This window comes from Syngnathus leptorhynchus, chromosome 10 (genome assembly GCF_054491065.1).
Source record: "Syngnathus leptorhynchus isolate UIUO chromosome 10, UIUO_Slep, whole genome shotgun sequence".
Taxonomy (NCBI): domain Eukaryota; kingdom Metazoa; phylum Chordata; class Actinopteri; order Syngnathiformes; family Syngnathidae; genus Syngnathus; species Syngnathus leptorhynchus.
The window spans coordinates 1,027,180-1,046,747 of record NC_141204.1 but is presented as its reverse complement, the minus strand read 5'-3'; the positions used below and the strand labels follow the sequence as shown (position 1 = coordinate 1,046,747).

Below are 19,568 nucleotides of genomic sequence, written 5' to 3'. Positions count from 1 at the left end.
AAACATTTGCTTCCCTGCCATTTAACAACAGCTCGTATAGTGGCTCTGCTATAACCTAATTGCCATTTTTTGGGGGGTGAGCAGTGACGACGTACATCTTGATTTGATGACGTCATGGGCTTTCTGAGCCAGTATGTTGAGTCAACATGTTTAAGGACTGAAACCAGAACTGAGAAACCATTTTATCCTGTTGTGAGTCACCGTTCAGTTGATGTACATGAGTCACACTTTAAGTTTCAATGATTATTTACCTGGAAAATATTGTTTGCAGCATTGTCTTCATGAAAGTTACCATTCAGTAAATAATATCGATAATATTTACTTCCTATGCCTCTGCAATGATATGGTTTTCTTGCCGGTATTAATGGTCGTACAATATTTTTGTTTACTGCTCTCTCAAATCACGTTGATGTGTGGCATCCCTGAATACAGAGGAAAAAACAATCAGAGTCCCAAGGGAGAACTGTTGTACGGATTGCACGAAAGCCAGGGGAAAATGGGTGTTCCCCTTCCCAGAGGTTTAAGATGTCAGGGCAGTGCACATTATTGTCCCCTTTCCCTGGGGTGGATGAATCCAAGGAGGAGGAGAAAGCGGAAGGAGCCACTTGAAGAGGAAAGGGAAGTTTTGGAAGAGTCTAGCTTGAGTGTGAGACAAGTGAGGGCAATTCACAAGAAGAAGAGGAATGGGGTGAGTGGAAATTTCACTGTTTTTGAGGTGGACAGATATCGGGACAGGCAGGTGGAAGGAATCCTTGCAAGCGTTGCTTTTCAGTCACCCAAATTACATTTTTGCCTGGAATGATGCAAATATATTGTGATTTAGCACTCGCAGACAAAAGAAAAAGAATGTATGTCTATCAGGTTGCAAAATGATGCTACACTTACGATACCTTATTTGCTGAGTGAAAGATGAACGCGGTACAGTTTGAGCTTAGGAACGATAAATGAGCGAGAAAAACTTTGGGTCACTGTAATTTTCTTTGCTAAACTGATACAAAGAATGAAGTAAGCAAACAAAACTAAAGATCCATTCTTTAATGTCTTAAATGCAGCCATCTCTCAAAAGATCCTTAAAAAACATTGGGAACGTTTGTAGGCTACAGTAATTTTGAAAAAGATTTCCTTATAAGTTATATTTATTTTTGTTTGGTGCTCATTTGAAAAAGAGCCGAGTGTTTAATCCATCTGTAAAGTTTGGTGCATTTATGTAATGGTAGTATTGTCCACCAGTATTTCACCACACACAATAGCCTGAGGTGCCCTGAAGCGAACCGTGACATCTAGATGGTAACTCAATCAGAGCTATTATTCATATCATTCTGGTAATTGACTGCTTGGCACAGATGGTCTTTGATAATAAACAGCGGATTTATTTTCTAAAATGATCACGTCCTTGTAAAGATGGAAATGATAGTTTGTGAGAGCACAACCTGAAACTAAGAACATACAATTGTCCCTATCCAGGTCAATTCAACTCTCAGTCCGTTGCATAAATTACAATTACGACTAAATTCCCGGACCTGTAAGAAAACAGCACGAGGAATATCCACTTTATTTTGAAATGATTTCAGATATTTGTTTTTGAATATTTTCTCTGCCTTGACAGGTTCCCACACTTGCGGCTGATCATTCTCTTTGCGATGGTAAAGTCCTTCTCTGCAGGTGAACAAACTTACTACCATCACTTCATTGATACTAAAAATGATTTGGGTTCTTCATTGTTTTTCTCTCTCTCTGATTTTTTTTCTTATCAGTTGCTGACCTGAGAGATTGTGAGGTCGCGGGCAGCAAGTGCCATCCACAGGCGGAATGTCTTAAAGTCCAAAAGAATTTCACCTGCGCGTGCGGCATGGGCTACCAGGGCGACGGCCTTCAGTGCAGTGACATCGACGAATGCCTCAGCGGCCTGCACGGTTGCCATTCCAAGGCCCGCTGCAACAACACCATCGGCGGCTACACTTGCTTTTGTCTCAGCGGATTCGTCGGCGACGGGACCGACTGCTTGGATATCGACGAGTGTCAAAAAGAAAACGGAGGCTGCCACGCCGACGCGCTCTGCAGCAACGTGGAGGGCGGCCGAAAATGCCAATGTAAAGTCGGTTTCGAGGGAAACGGCCTCCAGTGCGCGGATAAAAACGAATGCGCCAACCCAAATATTTGCCACTGGAATGCAACCTGCACCAATAAACCCGGATCTTACGTATGCACGTGTAATCCCGGCTATAAGGGCAACGGGAACTACCTGTGTCTGGATGTCGACGAATGTTCACAAAGTCCGCAGGTGTGCTCGTCCTTGTTTGGTCACAAAGGCTGCAAAAATCTACCCGGTAGCTATCGCTGCACCTGCAGCGACGGCTTTGAAAGTAACGGCCGGAGCTGTGTGGACATTGACGAATGCTCCAGCAACATCTGTAGTCTATTCGCAGACTGCTCTAACACCATGGGGTCGTACAAATGTAACTGCGACCCGGGTTTTTTCGGCAACGGCCTGACATGCGTGGATATCAACGAATGCAACGAGGTCAACGATTGCCATCCCAATTCCGTATGCATTAACAGACTCGGGAGTTACGAGTGCTCCTGTTTGGAGGGGTTTCAAGGAGATGGCAGATTGTGTGAGGATATCGACGAGTGCGCGACACCAAACATCTGCCCTCCGACCACGACCTGCGTCGACACGGATGGGTCGTATTTCTGCGACTGCGGCAGAGGTTTCATCTTTAATAACTCCGAGTGCCGCGACCTGGATGAATGCGCGGCAGGCCTTTGCAGCCCATACTCCATCTGCACTAATCTCGCCGGTTCCTTCACGTGCCAGTGCGCGGCAGGTTATCGAGGAGACGGTTTGACATGCGTGGACGTGGACGAATGTTCCATTTCGACTCGGTGCCACTCCGACGCTCTTTGCACCAACCTGCCCGGTCTTTATAACTGCACCTGTCGAGCGGGTTACTCTGGAGACGGTGTGATCAGGTGCGGCGACGTCAACGAGTGTCTGGTGGATAATGGAGGCTGTAGGAATCAGGCGACGTGTGCCAATAACCTCGGCTCTTTCACCTGCCTGTGCCAGACTGGATTTCTTTTGGTTAACGAGACTCTTTGCCAGGATGTCAATGAATGTGAGACACCGGAAAATCCATGTGGTGTCAATGAAGAATGCAAGAACATTGACGGTTCATATGAATGTCCTTGCCAGACTGGATATTACCGGCCCGCCGCCAGCATGGCCTGTGTGGATATTGACGAGTGTCGGGAGAATCCTTGCCACGTTAACGCCACCTGCCTCAACACCATGGGCTCCTACACTTGCACCTGTAACCGAGGCTTCGCGGTCAATGGCGCCCGATGCGACGACATTGACGAGTGCTCTGCGGCGGACACGTGCCATCCACGGGCACTATGCACCAACTTTATCGGGGACTTCTCCTGCTCGTGCCAGCGAGGGTTCAAAGGCGATGGCTTCACCTGCCAGGATGTAGACGAGTGCGTGCTCTTGGATAGCATTTGTCCAGATTTCTCAAAGTGCGTCAACTCCCCCGGAGCACATGTTTGCTCATGTTTGAACGGTACGGTGGCCCTGAATGACACTTGTGTGCCACCCAGTCCACTTTGCGACCCAGGGTGCCACATGAACGCACTGTGCCACAACTCACCCGCCGGACATCAATGCGTGTGCGACCTGGGTTACATTGGCGACGGACTGGCTTGCTTTGATATGGACGAGTGCCAAAGGGACAACATTTGTCCTGAAAATGACACGGAATGTGTTAACGTCCCTGGTTCATATTCCTGTGTTTGCAAGCAAGGCTACATTCTCAGTGGACCTCAATGCACCGGTAAGGAAAAATATTTTAGTGGTCCTTTTTGTCTCTATTTAGGAGTTGGGAGTTTTCTAACCAAACCATTTTTTTTAATCTACTCCTTTTCTGTCAGATGTAAACGAGTGTGAAACAGGACAAGACGAGTGCAGTGACTTTTCACAGTGTGTCAACACAGTGGGAAGTCATGCCTGCTTCTGTCTCAGAGGCTTCACGGGCGACGGAAAGAACTGCTCCGGTAAGTGTCAACTCCCCGTCCGTACACATTCAGTGCACAATATGGTTCTTTTGATCCGATCTGATAGTAACACTCTTGAGGGTTTTCTCCGTCTCCAATTGGGGCTCCTTCCTTGACAATGTCCCATTTTGGATGAATTATAGACTTTGATGAATGCCAAGTCCAAAACGGAGGATGCCATAACGTTGCCAGCTGCATAAACACACCCGGCTCGTTCACCTGCGACTGCCCCGTCGGCACCGAGGGTGACGGCTATCGATGCCGAGACGTAAACGAATGCGAGCTGAATTCCACCCTGCCGCACAACTGCAGCGGCCAGGGTTTGTGCCGCAACACATACGGAGCCTACGACTGCCAGTGCCGGGATGGATACCTGGGCGACGGCTTTGATTGTGAAGACCTAGATGAATGTCAGGAGAACACCACTTGTAGCACAAATATGTCATGCAGCAACACCATGGGTTCCTACTCCTGTCTGTGTATTCTTGGTCTGGTGTACGACAAGGGCACCTGTGTGAATGAAGACGCCTGCTTGAACGCAAGCTTGGTCTGCCATCCCCTGGCGGAGTGCCACCAATATCAGGGCTCCTTCTACTGTGGGTGCAAAGAGGGTTATCAAGGCAACGGCCGGGAATGCTCCGATGTGGATGAATGCGAGCAAGTCCGAGTATGCCCCGCTTTCTCATCCTGTTTCAATACCAATGGATCTTACATGTGTGAATGTTGGGAAGGTTTTCTGGACAATGGGACACACTGTCATGATATGGACGAATGTGCAACGGGGAACTTCACCTGCCCTGATAACAGCACTTGCAGCAATGTCAACGGGGGCTACAAATGTCATTGCGATGCAGGCTTCTCCAGCAATGGATCCAGATGTTTGGATATAGACGAATGCTCTCTGGGATTAATTCGCTGTCCTAATTCCTCCAGCTGTCTGAATTCAGTGGGATCTTTCTTCTGCGAGTGTTGGCAAGGTTACCGAGACAACAATAGTGACTGTGAGGATATTAATGAGTGCCAGAACAGCTCCACCTGCCCGGATAATAGCACGTGTATCAACAGCAACGGCAGCTTCCAATGTACATGCCGTGCTGGATTTTCCTATGTCGACAACTTATGCGTGGACGTCAATGAGTGCAATGAAACGAATGTTGAGGAACTTTGCAACCATGGGCTATGCATTAATGCAATTGGATCTTATTATTGTGAATGCATTCGTGGATTTTTGAGTCATGGAACAACATGCGTGGATGAAAATGAATGTCTAGACTCTCACAATGCAACGGTATGTCCGCCTCAGTCGACATGTGTCAACACCCTCGGTTCTTACCGTTGTCCTTGCAACGAGGGCTTTGTTATCAACGGCACCAAATGTCGGGATTTAGACGAATGTCAAGGCCCAATTGCGAGCCTGTGCCCCGAGCACTCGTTCTGTAATAACACAGCGGGATCCTTCATCTGCGAGTGTTATCCTGGCTACTCTCCCTCTCCGTCGGGTTGCCAAGATATCGACGAATGCAAATACAACACCTCCTGTCGCCTCGATCAGGTCTGCACCAACATTCCCGGATGGTACGACTGCGCTTGTCCTTTGGGATACCACGAGGAAGGGAACGCGTGCGTCGATACCGACGAATGCGAGGATTTACCTTGCCATCCCTCGGCACGGTGCTGGAACAGGCCCGGTTCCTTTTCGTGCCATTGCCCTCTGGGCTTTGCGGGAAACGGCTCATGGTGCCAAGATGTGAACGAGTGTGTCGCATTCAGCCATCCGTGCCAACCTGTCGCTCGCTGCCACAACACTCCAGGATCATTTGTATGTTTATGTAGACGTGGCTTTGTGAGTATTGGAGCCATGTGTGTAGACCTTGATGAATGCCAACAGGCCAATGGGCAGTGTCACTCTGCTGCCACCTGCTCCAATCATGTGGGAGGTTTTCAATGTACCTGCCATCCGGGCTGGAATGCAACCCAAGACAGCGGTCGTGGAAAAGGAGGATGTGTGGACTTTGATGAATGTGGGTCACCTGGGCACCCATGTCCTGGGCAAACTTCTTGTACAAATCTGCCCGGGTCTTACACATGTTCCTGTCCAGAAGAAAATATACTCTGCAACATGATTCAGAATGGTTGGCAATACATTTATGATTCTTCATTTGGTTTTTGTTTTTGCACTGATCAACACTCTGAACTTCACCAACAGAGAGCAACCTGTACCCGTTTGGAGCCGAAGTTGGTGATGGAAGAATACGCACGGAAACACAAGATGTCAATTCTCCATACATCAAACCGCCGATAGGTTTTCCATTCATGGGCAAATTATATGACAGAATTTATGTAAGTTGGTGTTCTTGAGTTGCAAGAAAACATTTGTGTGTACTGACCCACATTTAACCTGGGTTTGACTAGGACTGGTTTATTCTGGTTAATTGGGTGTGCGCAGTTGTGCTTCTGCATTCAATTGAGTTATATTATGCAGGTTGATGATGGAATTTCTTTTCAAATAGTTGATCCATGTGTAGGATATCTATTTACTCTTAAACCTGGATTTTAAACAAATAAGGTTCAAATTCTAAATTTATTCTAGTTTTTTTTTTTTTTATTGATGTCTGTGGCTCTTTTCTTTTCTAGTTCTCTGATAATGGCCTTGTCCAGTTTCAGTCTGCTGCTGAGAATGAGCAGTATCTGTTTCCAGCTCCATTAGCCGCCGCCAGCTTTCCCACTGATACGAACGTGTCACTTTTGGCCGTGTTCTGGGATGACGTTGACCTCTCCCAAGGCCATGGTCGTTTGTTCTACAAGGTTAGATGTCATCCAGAGATAAAGTTGAAAGAGAATATTTGAATCTTTTTTTTTTTCCAGGAATACCACGAGTCCGATATGGCAGATGTGTACTCCCACATCGTGTTCAATCGTACAGCCATTGATGTTTCAAAGTTTGAGGGGCAGAAAGGGAAGACTGCTTTCACCCCTTTGTGGATACTCAAAATCACTTGGGACCATGTAATGGCTGTGTCTTACCAGAAGATCAATCAGTCAGAGGTAACATAACTATGAAGACAACTTTTTGGACATTCTTGATACACATACCGAAAGACAAACTAATATCAGAAGCCTTGGAGTTAGTTGGCTGTTCACTTTGAATGTGTCTGCTCTTGGAATTGATAGATTAAATTTAAGCGCCTCCTTGAGGCACGACAAAAGCACGGCAGCTTAGTTTCTGTTGCAATGCATCCAAACAATAATAGTTATCGGCCTAAAAAACATAGATTGTGACATTTTTATTTGCCTTAAATATCTCCTGATAATGCTGACCACCTATGGTACCATAAACAGATGGTCCCTGAAATAAAATGATGAACATATATGATCAATATCTGGCTCTGTTTTATTATTTTTAGGAATTTTGGTGATGATATGCACTCTTTATTGGCTTTATTTAGCCAAGGCTTAAGTCACGGCATACCAGGGAACAAAACGAAATCAAACGTCACCAATGTGCATAAATATATATATAATACGGAAATATCAAACATATAAATACCTGTGTTATTTCGTTCCAGACAAACACTTTCCAGTGTATTCTGGCAACGGATGGGGTCCGGTCCTTTGCCCTCCTGCAATACGGGGAGATGGGATGGGGTCCGGGCCAGAGAGAACATCACGATGCTCTTATCGGCTACATGGCTGGGAAAAGCGTCCACAAGGAGCCCACTACTCCCCCCGGGAACATTTTCGGCCCGGGGGGAAGATACAGGCCGCAACAAGTCAAAGGGCCCTTGGGGAAGTTAGGCCAGATTGTGTATGATTTAAGTGGACCTAATGAGGCTGAGGCCAAGCCAGGACTCGCGTGCCAGGCATGGGCAATGAAGCAGCCTGATCCTGCTGACTGGACTCGTGGCTTACCCTCATGTCACTGTACCCGCAGCCAGGCTCTGGAAGATTTGTCCTTTCTGCAAGATAGCGCTGAGCAAGGATCACAGTTGAAGATTTTGAGGGATCAGAGATGGGGTGCCGATGGGGGCCACTTCTTCCGCTCCATTCTGGCCAACAAATACGGAGCCGGAAAAAGATGCCTGTATGATCCGCAGGGGCCTCTGCTGGCGGGATACAACGAGCGCTACTTCTCAAGACAAAGTACCCGGAAACATATCGGTAATATATACAAGGACCACATTCGGTGCCAGTTTTTCTTTTTAGATTTAGGAGTGTAAAAATAGACCGTCAAATATCTTTATGTATCTACTTCTTTTTCCATTCACCTTCTGAGCAGATCATTTTCAGCAGCTGACTTCTCATTTTGGCTGTTTTCCTTCAGATGAAGACCTTCTGCCTTTCCAGTGGTGTTGCATTGGATCTCCTCTTTGCCACCTTTACCTCAAAAAGCGGCCAATCGACCGCTGCCAAGGCTACAATTGGGGCAGCTCCAAGCTAGGCAACACGGCAACCAATGGTGTCGGTAAGCACTGACTTTCATTCGGAATATCTTCTTCTCCTATTTGCACCTTTCTAACTCTTCCATGTCTTTTGTGTGTGTGTCCCCCAGCATTAGTATATGGCAGCCTTCATTTCATCACCTTTGATGGCACAAAGTACTCCTTCAAGGGATTAGGAGTGTTTGTGATAGTTCGCCTATCTTCCAACACTGGATCGAATATCTTCACCCTGCAAGGACAGACTGAGCGACAGCGCACACACCAAAAAGGGAGCATGAACTTCCCAGTGGTGGTACGCATGGCCGCCTTCCACCAGGGCATTGGCAAGGTCAGTGTGCACGTTGTGCGGAGGGAAAAAGGACACTAAAATAAAGGAGACAGAAGTGTGGACTGGATCTAGATTGGCTTGATTCTTGCAGATTGAATGGAGGTGTGCGGAGAAAGGAGAAGGACTGCGCTTGTTGATAGATGACGCTGAAATCTTGGTCACTGTTGGTAACAGCTACACACCTTTTGCACACCGTTGTGGTGTATGGAATTTAAAGTGAGGAGCTTTCTTGGTGTGATCAATTACCAGGTGTGGTGCACGTGGGGGAAAGAGACTTTGCCGTGCGCTGCGTTTCATTGGATCGCTGTGCAGCTTTGTACGCTGGTGGTCTGCATGTGCTGGTGTGGCGTGTGGAAGGCCACAAGCAGTTGGCGGCCATGGTGCAAGTTCCTCAGACCTTTTACAACCGAACAGTGGGTCTCCTGGGCCTCTGGAGCACGAACCGTTCAGATGACTTCCTCATGTCCGATGGCCGGCCGCTGTCCTCAATCGACCGTAATCCGCCCTCAGAAGACAAGCTGTATCTTTTTGGCTTATCCTGTGAGTGATTTGCAAGAAAAAAAGACATTATGTTTGTGTCTATTCTGTAATGAGCATCTAAACTGCGTCTGTAGGGGCAGTCCCACAACCAGAGCGCCTGCTGTTCTCTTCTTCTCCTCTGGATCCATTTGAAGCAATCTCTCTCAATGAATTGCTGAGCGGCTTCAGTCCTGACGTGGTGGAGGATATGAGGAGAACCTGCCAAGGCAGCGTGCAATGTGTCCATGACAGTCTTGCATCCGGCACATCTGAACTGGGGCTTCAAACCCTGAATGCAGAGAAACAATACCAGAATTTAGCCCTAATATATGGTAAGATGTCTGAAGGAACAGTGTGCAGAATTGGTTTATGCACATCTTATATTTATTTATTATTTAGTATTTCAAAGTGTGGTTTCTCTAAAGCACCATACCATTTTCTTGACGTTGAAAAATACATACGACAAGTTTTGAGAATATTATTTCTTCTATACTTTGAACTATATTGATGGATTGCGTCTGTCTGTTGCGGTAGGCAATACACCGCCCATAGTGACAGAACCGACACTGATCCACGCTCAGGTCAACACGACTGTCAACATACAAATTATGGCCCAGGATCCAAATGGAGATCCTATTATTTATTCAATACTCTTTCCGAGACCCCCGCAGGCCTCCATTGGCAGTGGTGAGACGCACAAATACACGAGTACACACACATTGGCACATTTCTTACCCTTGATGAAGGATGACCTACATTCCTTGCTCATTTAGGCATAGTTTGGCACTCTCTAATTTTTCTGTTCTTTACTATGTATACCACCAATATGAATTATTGGATTATTATTTTATGATTATTTATTTTCTATTATTAATGAATGAATGAATTAATTAATCCAATATTGAATTGGGATCCAATCAGACAACACACACTTTCTTTCTCTCTCAATCCAGGCGATGGTTACTTCACGTGGACGCCTCTCGGCATCACGCCCGTCAAGCTAACTATTAAGGTCACAGACAAGCTGTCCAGCTCCCTGTTTACGCCAATTCTGCGACTCTGCAACTGCTTTAATGGAGGCACTTGTGTGTCTGACAACATCATTGAAAACCACCTACACGGAAAGTTCCAGGTAACAGATGTATATTTACCTCCAACAGTCAGACACATCTTCTATAATAAAATATAATAAATATAAATATATATATATATATTTATAATTTTGACTCTAAAAAATGTAAATATAATAATAAAAATCAGTCAATTCTGAATATGCACTTTATCACTCACGTCGTAGGTGTCAGGATGCCTATGCCCTAAAGGATTCAGTGGCAAGTTTTGTAGGGAGATTGCAAACCCATGTAAAGGCAAGCCATGTTTCCGAGGAGTACAGTGTCTATCGGATTTAAAGAGCGGGACCTTCCATTGCGGACAGTGCCCGAATAATACCGTGTCCAACGGGAAGCAGGGATACAAGTGCTTCCAGCATGGTGAGTCACCAATCAATGGTAACGCTAAGGTTCTCACAAGCATTTTGACTTCTCATTCTTGTATTTTCCTAGACATGTGCATGGCTCCTTTCACCTTCCCCTGCCACAAAGATGCCACTTGCTCCAGCACGAAACAAAACTACACCTGCGCGTGTAAACCCGGCTTTGTCGGAGATGGATTCAACTGTACAGGTATGGCGTACCCTGGAGAGAAATAATCCCGCCTTCGCTAAATCTAATCCACTCGCTGTGTATGTGCTAAAGACATAAACGAGTGTGCTGAGATGTCAACGTGTCCCAATGCCAAGTTTGAGTGTCGGAACAAACCGGGATCTGTCGACTGCTTCTGCAGATACCAGAACGATAAGGACCCTGATGGATGTGGTATGTGTATATATTCATATGTTACCATAATTCCCATATTACAATTTTTTATACATTTTTCTGAGATTTTAAATCTATTTTATACTGCCACATTTTGTGGGCCCTATTTGTGACAACCATCACACCAATACATGAATCTTTAACTCCACAGGTGATTCGGCCAATCCCCCAGGTAATTATTTCTATCGATTCATTGTAATACCAACACGTCCATATTGGGTCAGAAGGTCATTACACGCACGGGTGTGGATGTGTCTACAGGGGGTAATGTGTTCAACGTGTCTGTGGATTGGAGGAGGAACAGAGCTGATGGACTTAGACAGGTGAGTGGCTCCGGCAAAAATATGATCGCTGGATGCTAACTCACATCCAAAAATCTTTTTTTGTGTTTTTCAGCTGGAAAACATTCTGTCCCTAGGCTTCCAGAATAAATTCTATAATGCCAGTAAGAAGAATCTAGCCCAGAGTTCCAGTCCACGTCCGGTTGAGTATCGTATCAACGTGTCCAGTGACACACCTCACTGGTACATCAGAGATTACCTGGCCAGAGTCAGCAGCCACTATGACATCAGAAGCCTAGACGTTGATGGTAAACACACACACCACTCATTTACGCCATCTTTAAAATGTCCCATTTTTGGTTGGTTTGTTTGTTTGTTGGTTTGGACCATAATATATTCGAGAAGAAAATGTATTGCCGAGGCTTTCCAACATGTTCCTCCCCACAGATCTGGATGAATGTCAGGCCAAGGAGGCGGCATGTGTGCCCCCTGCCCTCTGTATCAACACTTACGGGGGCTACAGGTGCGTGTGCAATGGCACAACTGAAGTGGATAAAACACAATCCTGTGTATTAAGTGAGTATCGGGAGACTTTTTAAACAAGAACGACTCTGAAATGAATGTCGTTTGCGCCTGTGGACCGAACGGCGCGTTGTTGAAGAATAGTTGTATTTTAAATTTAGCAGATCGAGAAAACGTCAACACAGACAAGCTGGATCTTATATTGGGCCTGGTTCTTGGCATCGGCATCCCCATGCTGCTTCTTTTGGCTGCACTGGCCTGTTTCTGCTGTTGCCGCAAGAAGACGGTGACTGGAGAGTAAGTCAACTCTTGACTCGACCTGCAAATGACACCGGAGGGCTCTACAAGTGGTCTGCTGTGTAATGATTGGTGACCCTTGACCTTAACAAAATGAGTACATAATAACAGATCAGATGTTGCAATTTCACATATAATGAATAATTCTGTATGTTGGATTTAAATCCATGCTGAAATACTTTGGCAGATTGTGCATGTCTGTTGAGATGTATGGCATCTGGGCCAGGTGTTTGAGGCACATAATCCCCACCATGACTGGCCTGCTTTATCTGTAAACTAGACCCTATGGATATAATGTAGGAGGATGGCACTAGTATTGTGGGATTATAATGCTGGATTAGAGTGAGTCATGATATGTGGTGCTTTTGCATGAAATCATCTTTACATGTTTGCACCATGAGGACAACTGCCAACCACCAAAAAATCCCCATCTCATCTGCAAATAGAAAACAAAAATAAATCAGCTTTAGCTTCGAATGTCATCTTATTTCTATTCTTTAATGATCTCGGGCGGATTGTGCTTTAATATTGATGAGTTACGGAATAGGCCTTCTATCTAAACATTGCCATAAAGTGCTTGAGGTTATTGCCTGCCATATGTAAATTTTATTTCACATCGAACACGGAAAGACATCCGCGATACATCCAAATTACACCGAGATGTCCCTCTTGGCCGTAATTGAGCTCTAATAACGCTAGTTATCAGTATTAGCGGTATTTAGAAGGCAATGACTCACATTGTACGAGTTGAAGGTGTCAGCCTGTTGCCCATAAATGACAAGATTATTGTACTCGGAGAAAGTTATAGCTGCCATATGATTTTTCTTCTTTTCCTTTCAGTCTGCCTCACTTGTTAGCAGACAACGTACAGGAAGCAAACAATCCTCTGTCCTTCAACTACTCGGACCCGACTCTGCACTACATTTCCCACTGCAGTCCCCGGATCATAGACAACATCGCACCACGGCAACGCATCAGATAGCACATGCAGAATTGGTTTGACAAATTCCAAAAAATACATATTGCACATAGACATGCAAAACATACCGGAAGCACTTTTCAAGCAGTTGTTTTATCATGGAGAAGAATGACTTATTTATATTGTGAACAACAAATAAACCTGAGTGACTTTTAAAGGCTGTAATTTGTCTTTTTTTTTTCAAATGAGTAATGGCCAGTTTAACATGTTTTTGTTTGTTCCTGCAAACAATAGTTAACAAGAAAAATATACAATATATCACATAAATATACAAAACAATTAGCAGCAGAGAAAGACAATCTCCATAAGGGCCTCATTAGCATCCGCCAAATTCCTAACATCAAACTCTTTATACAGAAAAGATTTGATTTATTGCATCACAAACCTTTTTATTTCGAAGTTGAACTTGAAATGATTTCCATTGTTGTATATGTTCAAAGCAATTTAAACTCTGGTCACAAGATGTCACTGCGGGGTCTTCCTAGCCAGACAGATGCATTGGCTTTGTTTACGAGCGCTATCTAAGGAGAAATGCAGCACACGCACAGACACGCAGGCGACATGACACCTGCTCTGCAGACTTCATCTCCTAGTAGAATGATCTCATCCTAAGGAGACGTGAGGGTGACAAGCCTGTGCGTGCCCCACTCCTGCAGCAAAAGACCTCACCTGTACTTGAGCAAGGCCCAAGGACGCAGTGCTCCTTGACACACTTGTCACTTCCTTATTGGTGGTTACATATTAAAGTACACAGGATCATTTTCTCCTCTGGTTATTTACATTTCTGACGGTGAGATGTGAGCATAGGCCACATTAAGTATTCAGCAAAGGGAGAATTGCAGATTCACGTGATAGACAAGGACACCAGGAAAAATAGCCAGTGAGGGTGAAATCATCATTGCTAGAGAGATTTTCAAGTGGCACACTTCTCCAAGGCCCAAGTAGCAATTTGATGAACAGCAGCTCTTTACTGAGACTGCAGCAGAGAATGTAAGAATCTGCCACTGGCATTCAATGTTACATTCGTGATGTTTGATTTTAATGGCTTGGCTAACATGTAATTTGCTGGATAGCTGTCTACATCCAAAAAACAGCATCTTCCCTTTGGAAAGTTCACTGCTGTAGCCACTTTAGAGTGCCTCGTTGTTTGAAATGAGATTTTGGTCGGAGAAAATTCAGTGGACATACCCACAGCGTTTGAGAGCAGAGAGATAGGCTTGATTTGTATTTATTTTTTTGAAACTTCTTAATGGTCTTTTATGGGATTTGTTGATTTGTTTTTAATCCTTTGAATTTGTCAGGATTGTTAAGAAAACTCTCCTGGAACTTTCAACGGATCCCCTCAAATATGTATAATAAGGATCGAAAAGCGAGGACACACTTGTTGCTACTATATCCATTTCATCACAACACGATTGAAACAGGCAGGCACCACCAAATCCTCTTATCCGATTTGAGGCCATTAATCATTTCTGCCTGGTGATGTAATTTTGGAAAACAAGTCATTTCTCAGTAGCAGGTAGGCCAACGTGCTGGATGGGATCGGTACAGTAAAAAGCAGCCATGCTTACTCCAAATGCTTTGCTCTGGGCTCATTTACGTTGTCCACTAACTGAACCGTACTTTTCGCATGTTAGTGTGGCGAGACGGTTGGGATCCAGCTGAATTGCCCATGCGTCATAAAAAATTCATCCACAAATGATCACACCCATTCCATCTTGTTTTAGCCTCAGTACACACGCATTGACAAAGAAGCATTCGGATTGCATCTCCGAGAGATGAGAAAAAACAAACATCGCTCAAACACTTGATGTCATGATCTTTTCATTGACTGCAAACACCTGCCATTTTCCTCTCATGAAAGGTGATCCGCTCTACTCTATTGGCATTGAACCAGCAGGTGCATTACACAGCCTCATTCATTTGTAATGGTGTCTCTCTGTTACACAGATAAACATTGCCTCATATTTGTCATTTACCTTCAAATGCTATATTCAAATCATAGGGACCCATTGATTCTAAGGGCCATGAATGAAGATGGAAGGGTGACTTTAGCTTTGGCTCTTTGAACCCTCTTGGAAGGAAATGAAAGCACCTTAATCATCACAATGCTTTGGGTTGGGCTATGACAGATAAGGAGGTTTAGGGTTCAGTGTACAAGTTACTTATTCACAGAGGTGATAGGTATTTGTGCTTGAAAACGTTTGGGATATGATATATTTTATTCTCCACCAGAAGCGGTGCTTTGCTTACGTCACTGAGATTGGTTTTAGGTTTTATTGAGGAGCAATAAGTCATGTCTCGTGGGTTGCAAAATGGGCTTTCCGAATTAACCTTTAGCCTTCAACCCTCCGTCATGGCTCGTTGAAGAGAACAGCCTGTTGTACAGTTTGGTCAAGGGTGAGCCAATGGGAAAAGACAAACAGAGCTATTCTCAAGTTAAATCTCTGATGCGATTAACAGTAAGCCCTTGTATCAAAATAAGAGTTGAGCGAGGGTCTCTGAACCCTATTGCTGCAAGATACTGATCTTTGTATGGTCATGGTCCATAGTACTATGGGTCATCCGTGCATGTTCCAATTTATCTGCTTCTTGTGACAAAGGCCTTTGTGTCATCACCTTTTGGCAATTAAGAATGGTAAAGAGAGCGTTATTGTAGGAATAAACTGGTTCTCCTTCTCATTCTCTCTCATTGGAGAAGGCCCGAGCGAGACAGGTGGCCACTGGGAAACAGAAGTGCAGTCAAGCATCAGCTGTCATGCTATCAGATACTCGCTTCGCACTAACTGCATAATTAGTTCTGAAAATGTGCAATGCAGAGATGGACGGAGAAATGACCCATGGCTAACAAATTCAAGACATGACTCTCTTTATGCATGCATCATTTCTCAAGTTGGGAGAGCAGTTTGACCATGTTAACATGGGAATGAAATGAATGTACTGTAAAGTGATATTAGCAAATTGGAACAACAAGGAGATGAAGCATGCGAGGCGAGACATGAAGCTCTAAATAAATAGATGCAAAGGAGTTCCCCTAAAGCTAGCCTGCTTCGGATGAAGTAGTAACAGAGAGGCCAGGATGGCTACTGGCTGGGCTAAGATGCAGCGAAACGCACAAAATGGGGAGTGACGCATTGCAGGTACAAACAAACCAATCACAGAGCGCCATTTCTTTCAGCTAGGGCGTGTGCCTAATCACATCCAAAGCCTGGCTATGCATACTCCATCAACTAGACCACCGTCAATTCAAGTTTATAATTCGTCTCAACGGAGTCTGAACCCGCACACAAGACACACACGCGATAAAGTAGTATTTTGTACATTTTTACATGTGATTGTCGCTTCAGTAAGCCTCAAGCGTGTGATTTTAGTCAGTCCAAAAATGACAGTTGAGCGGAGGGATATTGAAAAGGGGCGGAGTTTCGAATAACGGTTAAAGGCGAGCCCTGTTGCGGTAGGTTACGGTTAGTTCATCGTTCGGGTTGGCAGTTTGGCGAGGCGACGGTCCGTGCTAGCATAGGCGTGCAGGGGATTTTTGTCGTCAACAAGCAGATCCTTCGACTTTGAAATGGTAAGCGACAAACAACACCGTTCGTCGTTGTCGTTGTTTGAATTTTATGGGGCAGAGTGACGGAACCAAGATGACTGTCATCGGCAGCGTTTACGATGCTCCCCATATGCCGCAGCGCTACTGACTACATATCGGTTTAATTGGCGCTAATAATGCTTAATTCCCAGTCAAAGTAAGTCTTAACCTCGGCTGTCTGTGTCTCCCAATGAAAGCCGTACATGCAAGCGCGTCTGTGGTTTCTTTTGATCGGCACTTCCATACGTCTAATGGCCAATTCCATGATGTAATTGTATGTGATGAAAGCGCATTCATTTGCGTTATCCGTCACCAAATAGCACTTGACGACCGTTTCTCTTTCTAAAAGTGTTGAGCATGCTCCCGAGAGACGCGTTAGTTCATGCGGGCGGGATAGGCATTCTGTTGCCGCCAAATTGCAAGGAAACGTCATGTATCGTGTGGCCATGTTCTCGTGCAGAAAAGCTCCACTGGAAATGGACGGCATGTGCATGTGCAGGGGTGGGAGCTGAGCTGAGCTGAGCTCATCAATGCTTCCTTCCCATTTGGATGACTTTAAATGGGGTTATAGTCGCACTGCAATGTGACTCAATCATCACTTGAGCACTCAGCAACGCAAGAGTACTTTGTGATGCAGATTTGTCATTTTTGAATTATTGTGTTTTCTGTCCAGGCTGATCAGCTTACAGAAGAGCAGATTGCTGGTAAGCCATCCCTATATTGCTCTTGAGCTGCTTTCCTCCCATTCTTCAAAAAAGGCTTGCATTATTGATCCTATCCAAGATTTCTATAGTTTCCTTTTATGGTGACCTACTTGTTTTCAGATGAATGAAAGAAAGTGCATTGGCAATGTCGGCTTTGCCCATGCAAAATGTAGCAAGCGCTACATCTAATAAATGATGTAATCTGGCAGGGCTGTGTGTTCAGTGAGCATGATGTCCTTTGCCCAGGGTGTGTCCTCCATGGAATGAAGATATCTAGGACAAAGCTTTATGTTATTAATGTGGCATTTTAAAACGCCAGTGCTTATCAGATGTGACTTTAGTGTTTCCCAATCACTTCACTGTTGCAGAACTCTAATGGCTGATATTTGCTGTTTCAATGGCAGCTTTAGATGTTCCGTTGCTTGGGAACAAAGCACAGTGTGTTCTGTGACATTGGGGACAGTGTCCACCTGGTAGCATATTTTTCACTGAAGAACACCATGGCCTTTTGTGTGTTGATCCTGCAAATAGTTTGTTGGATGCCACAACATGTACTTGAGGAGTGGGTGGTTTTTCATCCCCCACGGTGCGCCTGTTACCCGGCCCTCTGTTTGCTGTCACATTTAGTTGAACAGAAAGCATTGAGTACCTCCAGTTGATATTGGAAAACACAAGTGACCTAATTCCGCTCTTGTGGCTTTCCCCTCAGAGTTCAAGGAGGCGTTTTCACTTTTTGACAAGGATGGCGATGGCACCATCACCACCAAAGAGCTGGGCACCGTCATGCGCTCTCTTGGGCAGAACCCCACCGAGGCAGAGTTGCAGGACATGATCAATGAGGTGGATGCTGATGGTGAGCGGCTTGAAACCGTTCTCGTGGTGTGGAAACTCTGAATTCCCCCTCCTTGACACATTTGGCTTTCCAGGAAACGGCACGATAGATTTCCCGGAATTCTTGACAATGATGGCCAGAAAAATGAAGGATACGGACAGCGAGGAGGAGATCAGAGAAGCTTTCCGTGTCTTTGACAAGGTATGCGCGCACGCACGCACGCACGAGCGGCCGGCTTTGGCGTGAACGCTGAAAGACGTTCTTGTTCAGGATGGGAACGGCTACATCAGTGCTGCTGAGCTTCGTCACGTGATGACAAACCTCGGGGAGAAGTTAACCGACGAAGAAGTAGATGAGATGATCAGAGAAGCAGACATTGACGGCGACGGACAGGTCAACTATGAAGGTCTGTACATGGAGTTGAGTTTATAAATCATTTCCGGAAAGGTTGTTAACCCCTTCATTTTTTTTTCTCCCCTCTGCAGAGTTCGTACAAATGATGACGGCGAAGTGAGGGCCTTGTACAGATTTCATATATAAATACTTTGCCTTTTATCTTTGTGTAATTGATCTGTAAAATCTTATAACCCCCCCTGCGTCCCTGCCCCTACTGCTGTCCAAAGGAACTGCATGTAAACCGCATAGGCTCTTCTCGCCCCATGTCCCCTTTTTTCTTTTGCTGTCATGGTGTTTGAGTGACAAACGGTCAGCCAAGCAGATGCCTGCGGAGGCCCTCGGGAGCCCAAGGACCGACCGACTCTTCTGTATTGTACTCGGGGCCTTTTCTGGCAAGGCGACATTGGAAACCTGTCAGCTGGTTGTCACTTGGCAACACTGTTGGCATGGAAACAATGTAGAGGAGTTGAAACTCTGCATGGACTATGGACAAAATATATATGGGAAAATCTCTCAGCATTGCACTACTGCAAAAAAAAAAATGACACGGGTCTATCTCCTAGGTACTCGTACAAACTCTTTTTGTATCTGCTGTTCTATATACCAGAAAATGACAAATCTTACCATGCTTTTTCATGTTTTACTCACTCATTTTCTTTTTCTTCTTCTTTTTTTATGGCCTCTGGTCATGCCTCAAACAATCCATTCCAAGTTGTATATTTTTGTTTTCCAATAAAATTTACAATCTACCCGCA

General features: G+C 45.0%; 2 protein-coding genes across 2 annotated transcripts; both read left to right on the top strand.

Annotated features, from left to right (window-relative positions):
- The first annotated feature begins 683 nt into the window (after positions 1 to 683).
- Positions 684 to 13,359, top strand: LOC147049791 (uncharacterized). Its single transcript, XM_085922568.1, has 25 exons — positions 684 to 688; positions 1,607 to 1,662; positions 1,755 to 3,836; positions 3,934 to 4,056; positions 4,200 to 6,188; positions 6,263 to 6,396; positions 6,691 to 6,861; positions 6,922 to 7,101; positions 7,623 to 8,214; positions 8,378 to 8,518; positions 8,606 to 8,823; positions 8,915 to 8,990; positions 9,073 to 9,363; positions 9,438 to 9,674; positions 9,877 to 10,029; positions 10,296 to 10,474; positions 10,640 to 10,832; positions 10,905 to 11,024; positions 11,097 to 11,216; positions 11,368 to 11,388; positions 11,478 to 11,539; positions 11,613 to 11,805; positions 11,945 to 12,073; positions 12,181 to 12,316; positions 13,157 to 13,359. Exons 1-25 carry the CDS (start codon positions 684 to 686, stop codon positions 13,296 to 13,298), a joined length of 7,743 nt encoding a protein of 2,580 aa, XP_085778694.1. The 3' UTR covers positions 13,299 to 13,359.
- A 3,373-nt stretch (positions 13,360 to 16,732) lies between these two features.
- On the top strand, positions 16,733 to 19,568 carry calm2a (calmodulin 2a (phosphorylase kinase, delta)). Its single transcript, XM_085922131.1, has 6 exons — positions 16,733 to 16,866; positions 17,555 to 17,585; positions 18,295 to 18,438; positions 18,512 to 18,618; positions 18,688 to 18,823; positions 18,903 to 19,568. Exons 1-6 carry the CDS (start codon positions 16,864 to 16,866, stop codon positions 18,929 to 18,931), a joined length of 450 nt encoding a protein of 149 aa, XP_085778257.1. The 5' UTR covers positions 16,733 to 16,863; the 3' UTR covers positions 18,932 to 19,568.

What these genes read in the sequence shown, in the direction of transcription:
- LOC147049791 (XM_085922568.1), top strand. An exon ending in CACGGCAACCAATGGTGTCG is followed by an intron (nt 8,519 to 8,605) that starts GTAAGCACTGAC and finishes TGTGTCCCCCAG; the next exon opens with CATTAGTATATGGCAGCCTT. An exon ending in GCAGGCCTCCATTGGCAGTG is followed by an intron (nt 10,030 to 10,295) that starts GTGAGACGCACA and finishes CTCTCAATCCAG; the next exon opens with GCGATGGTTACTTCACGTGG.
- calm2a (XM_085922131.1), top strand. An exon ending in CTTTCCGTGTCTTTGACAAG is followed by an intron (nt 18,619 to 18,687) that starts GTATGCGCGCAC and finishes GTTCTTGTTCAG; the next exon opens with GATGGGAACGGCTACATCAG. An exon ending in CGGACAGGTCAACTATGAAG is followed by an intron (nt 18,824 to 18,902) that starts GTCTGTACATGG and finishes TCCCCTCTGCAG; the next exon opens with AGTTCGTACAAATGATGACG.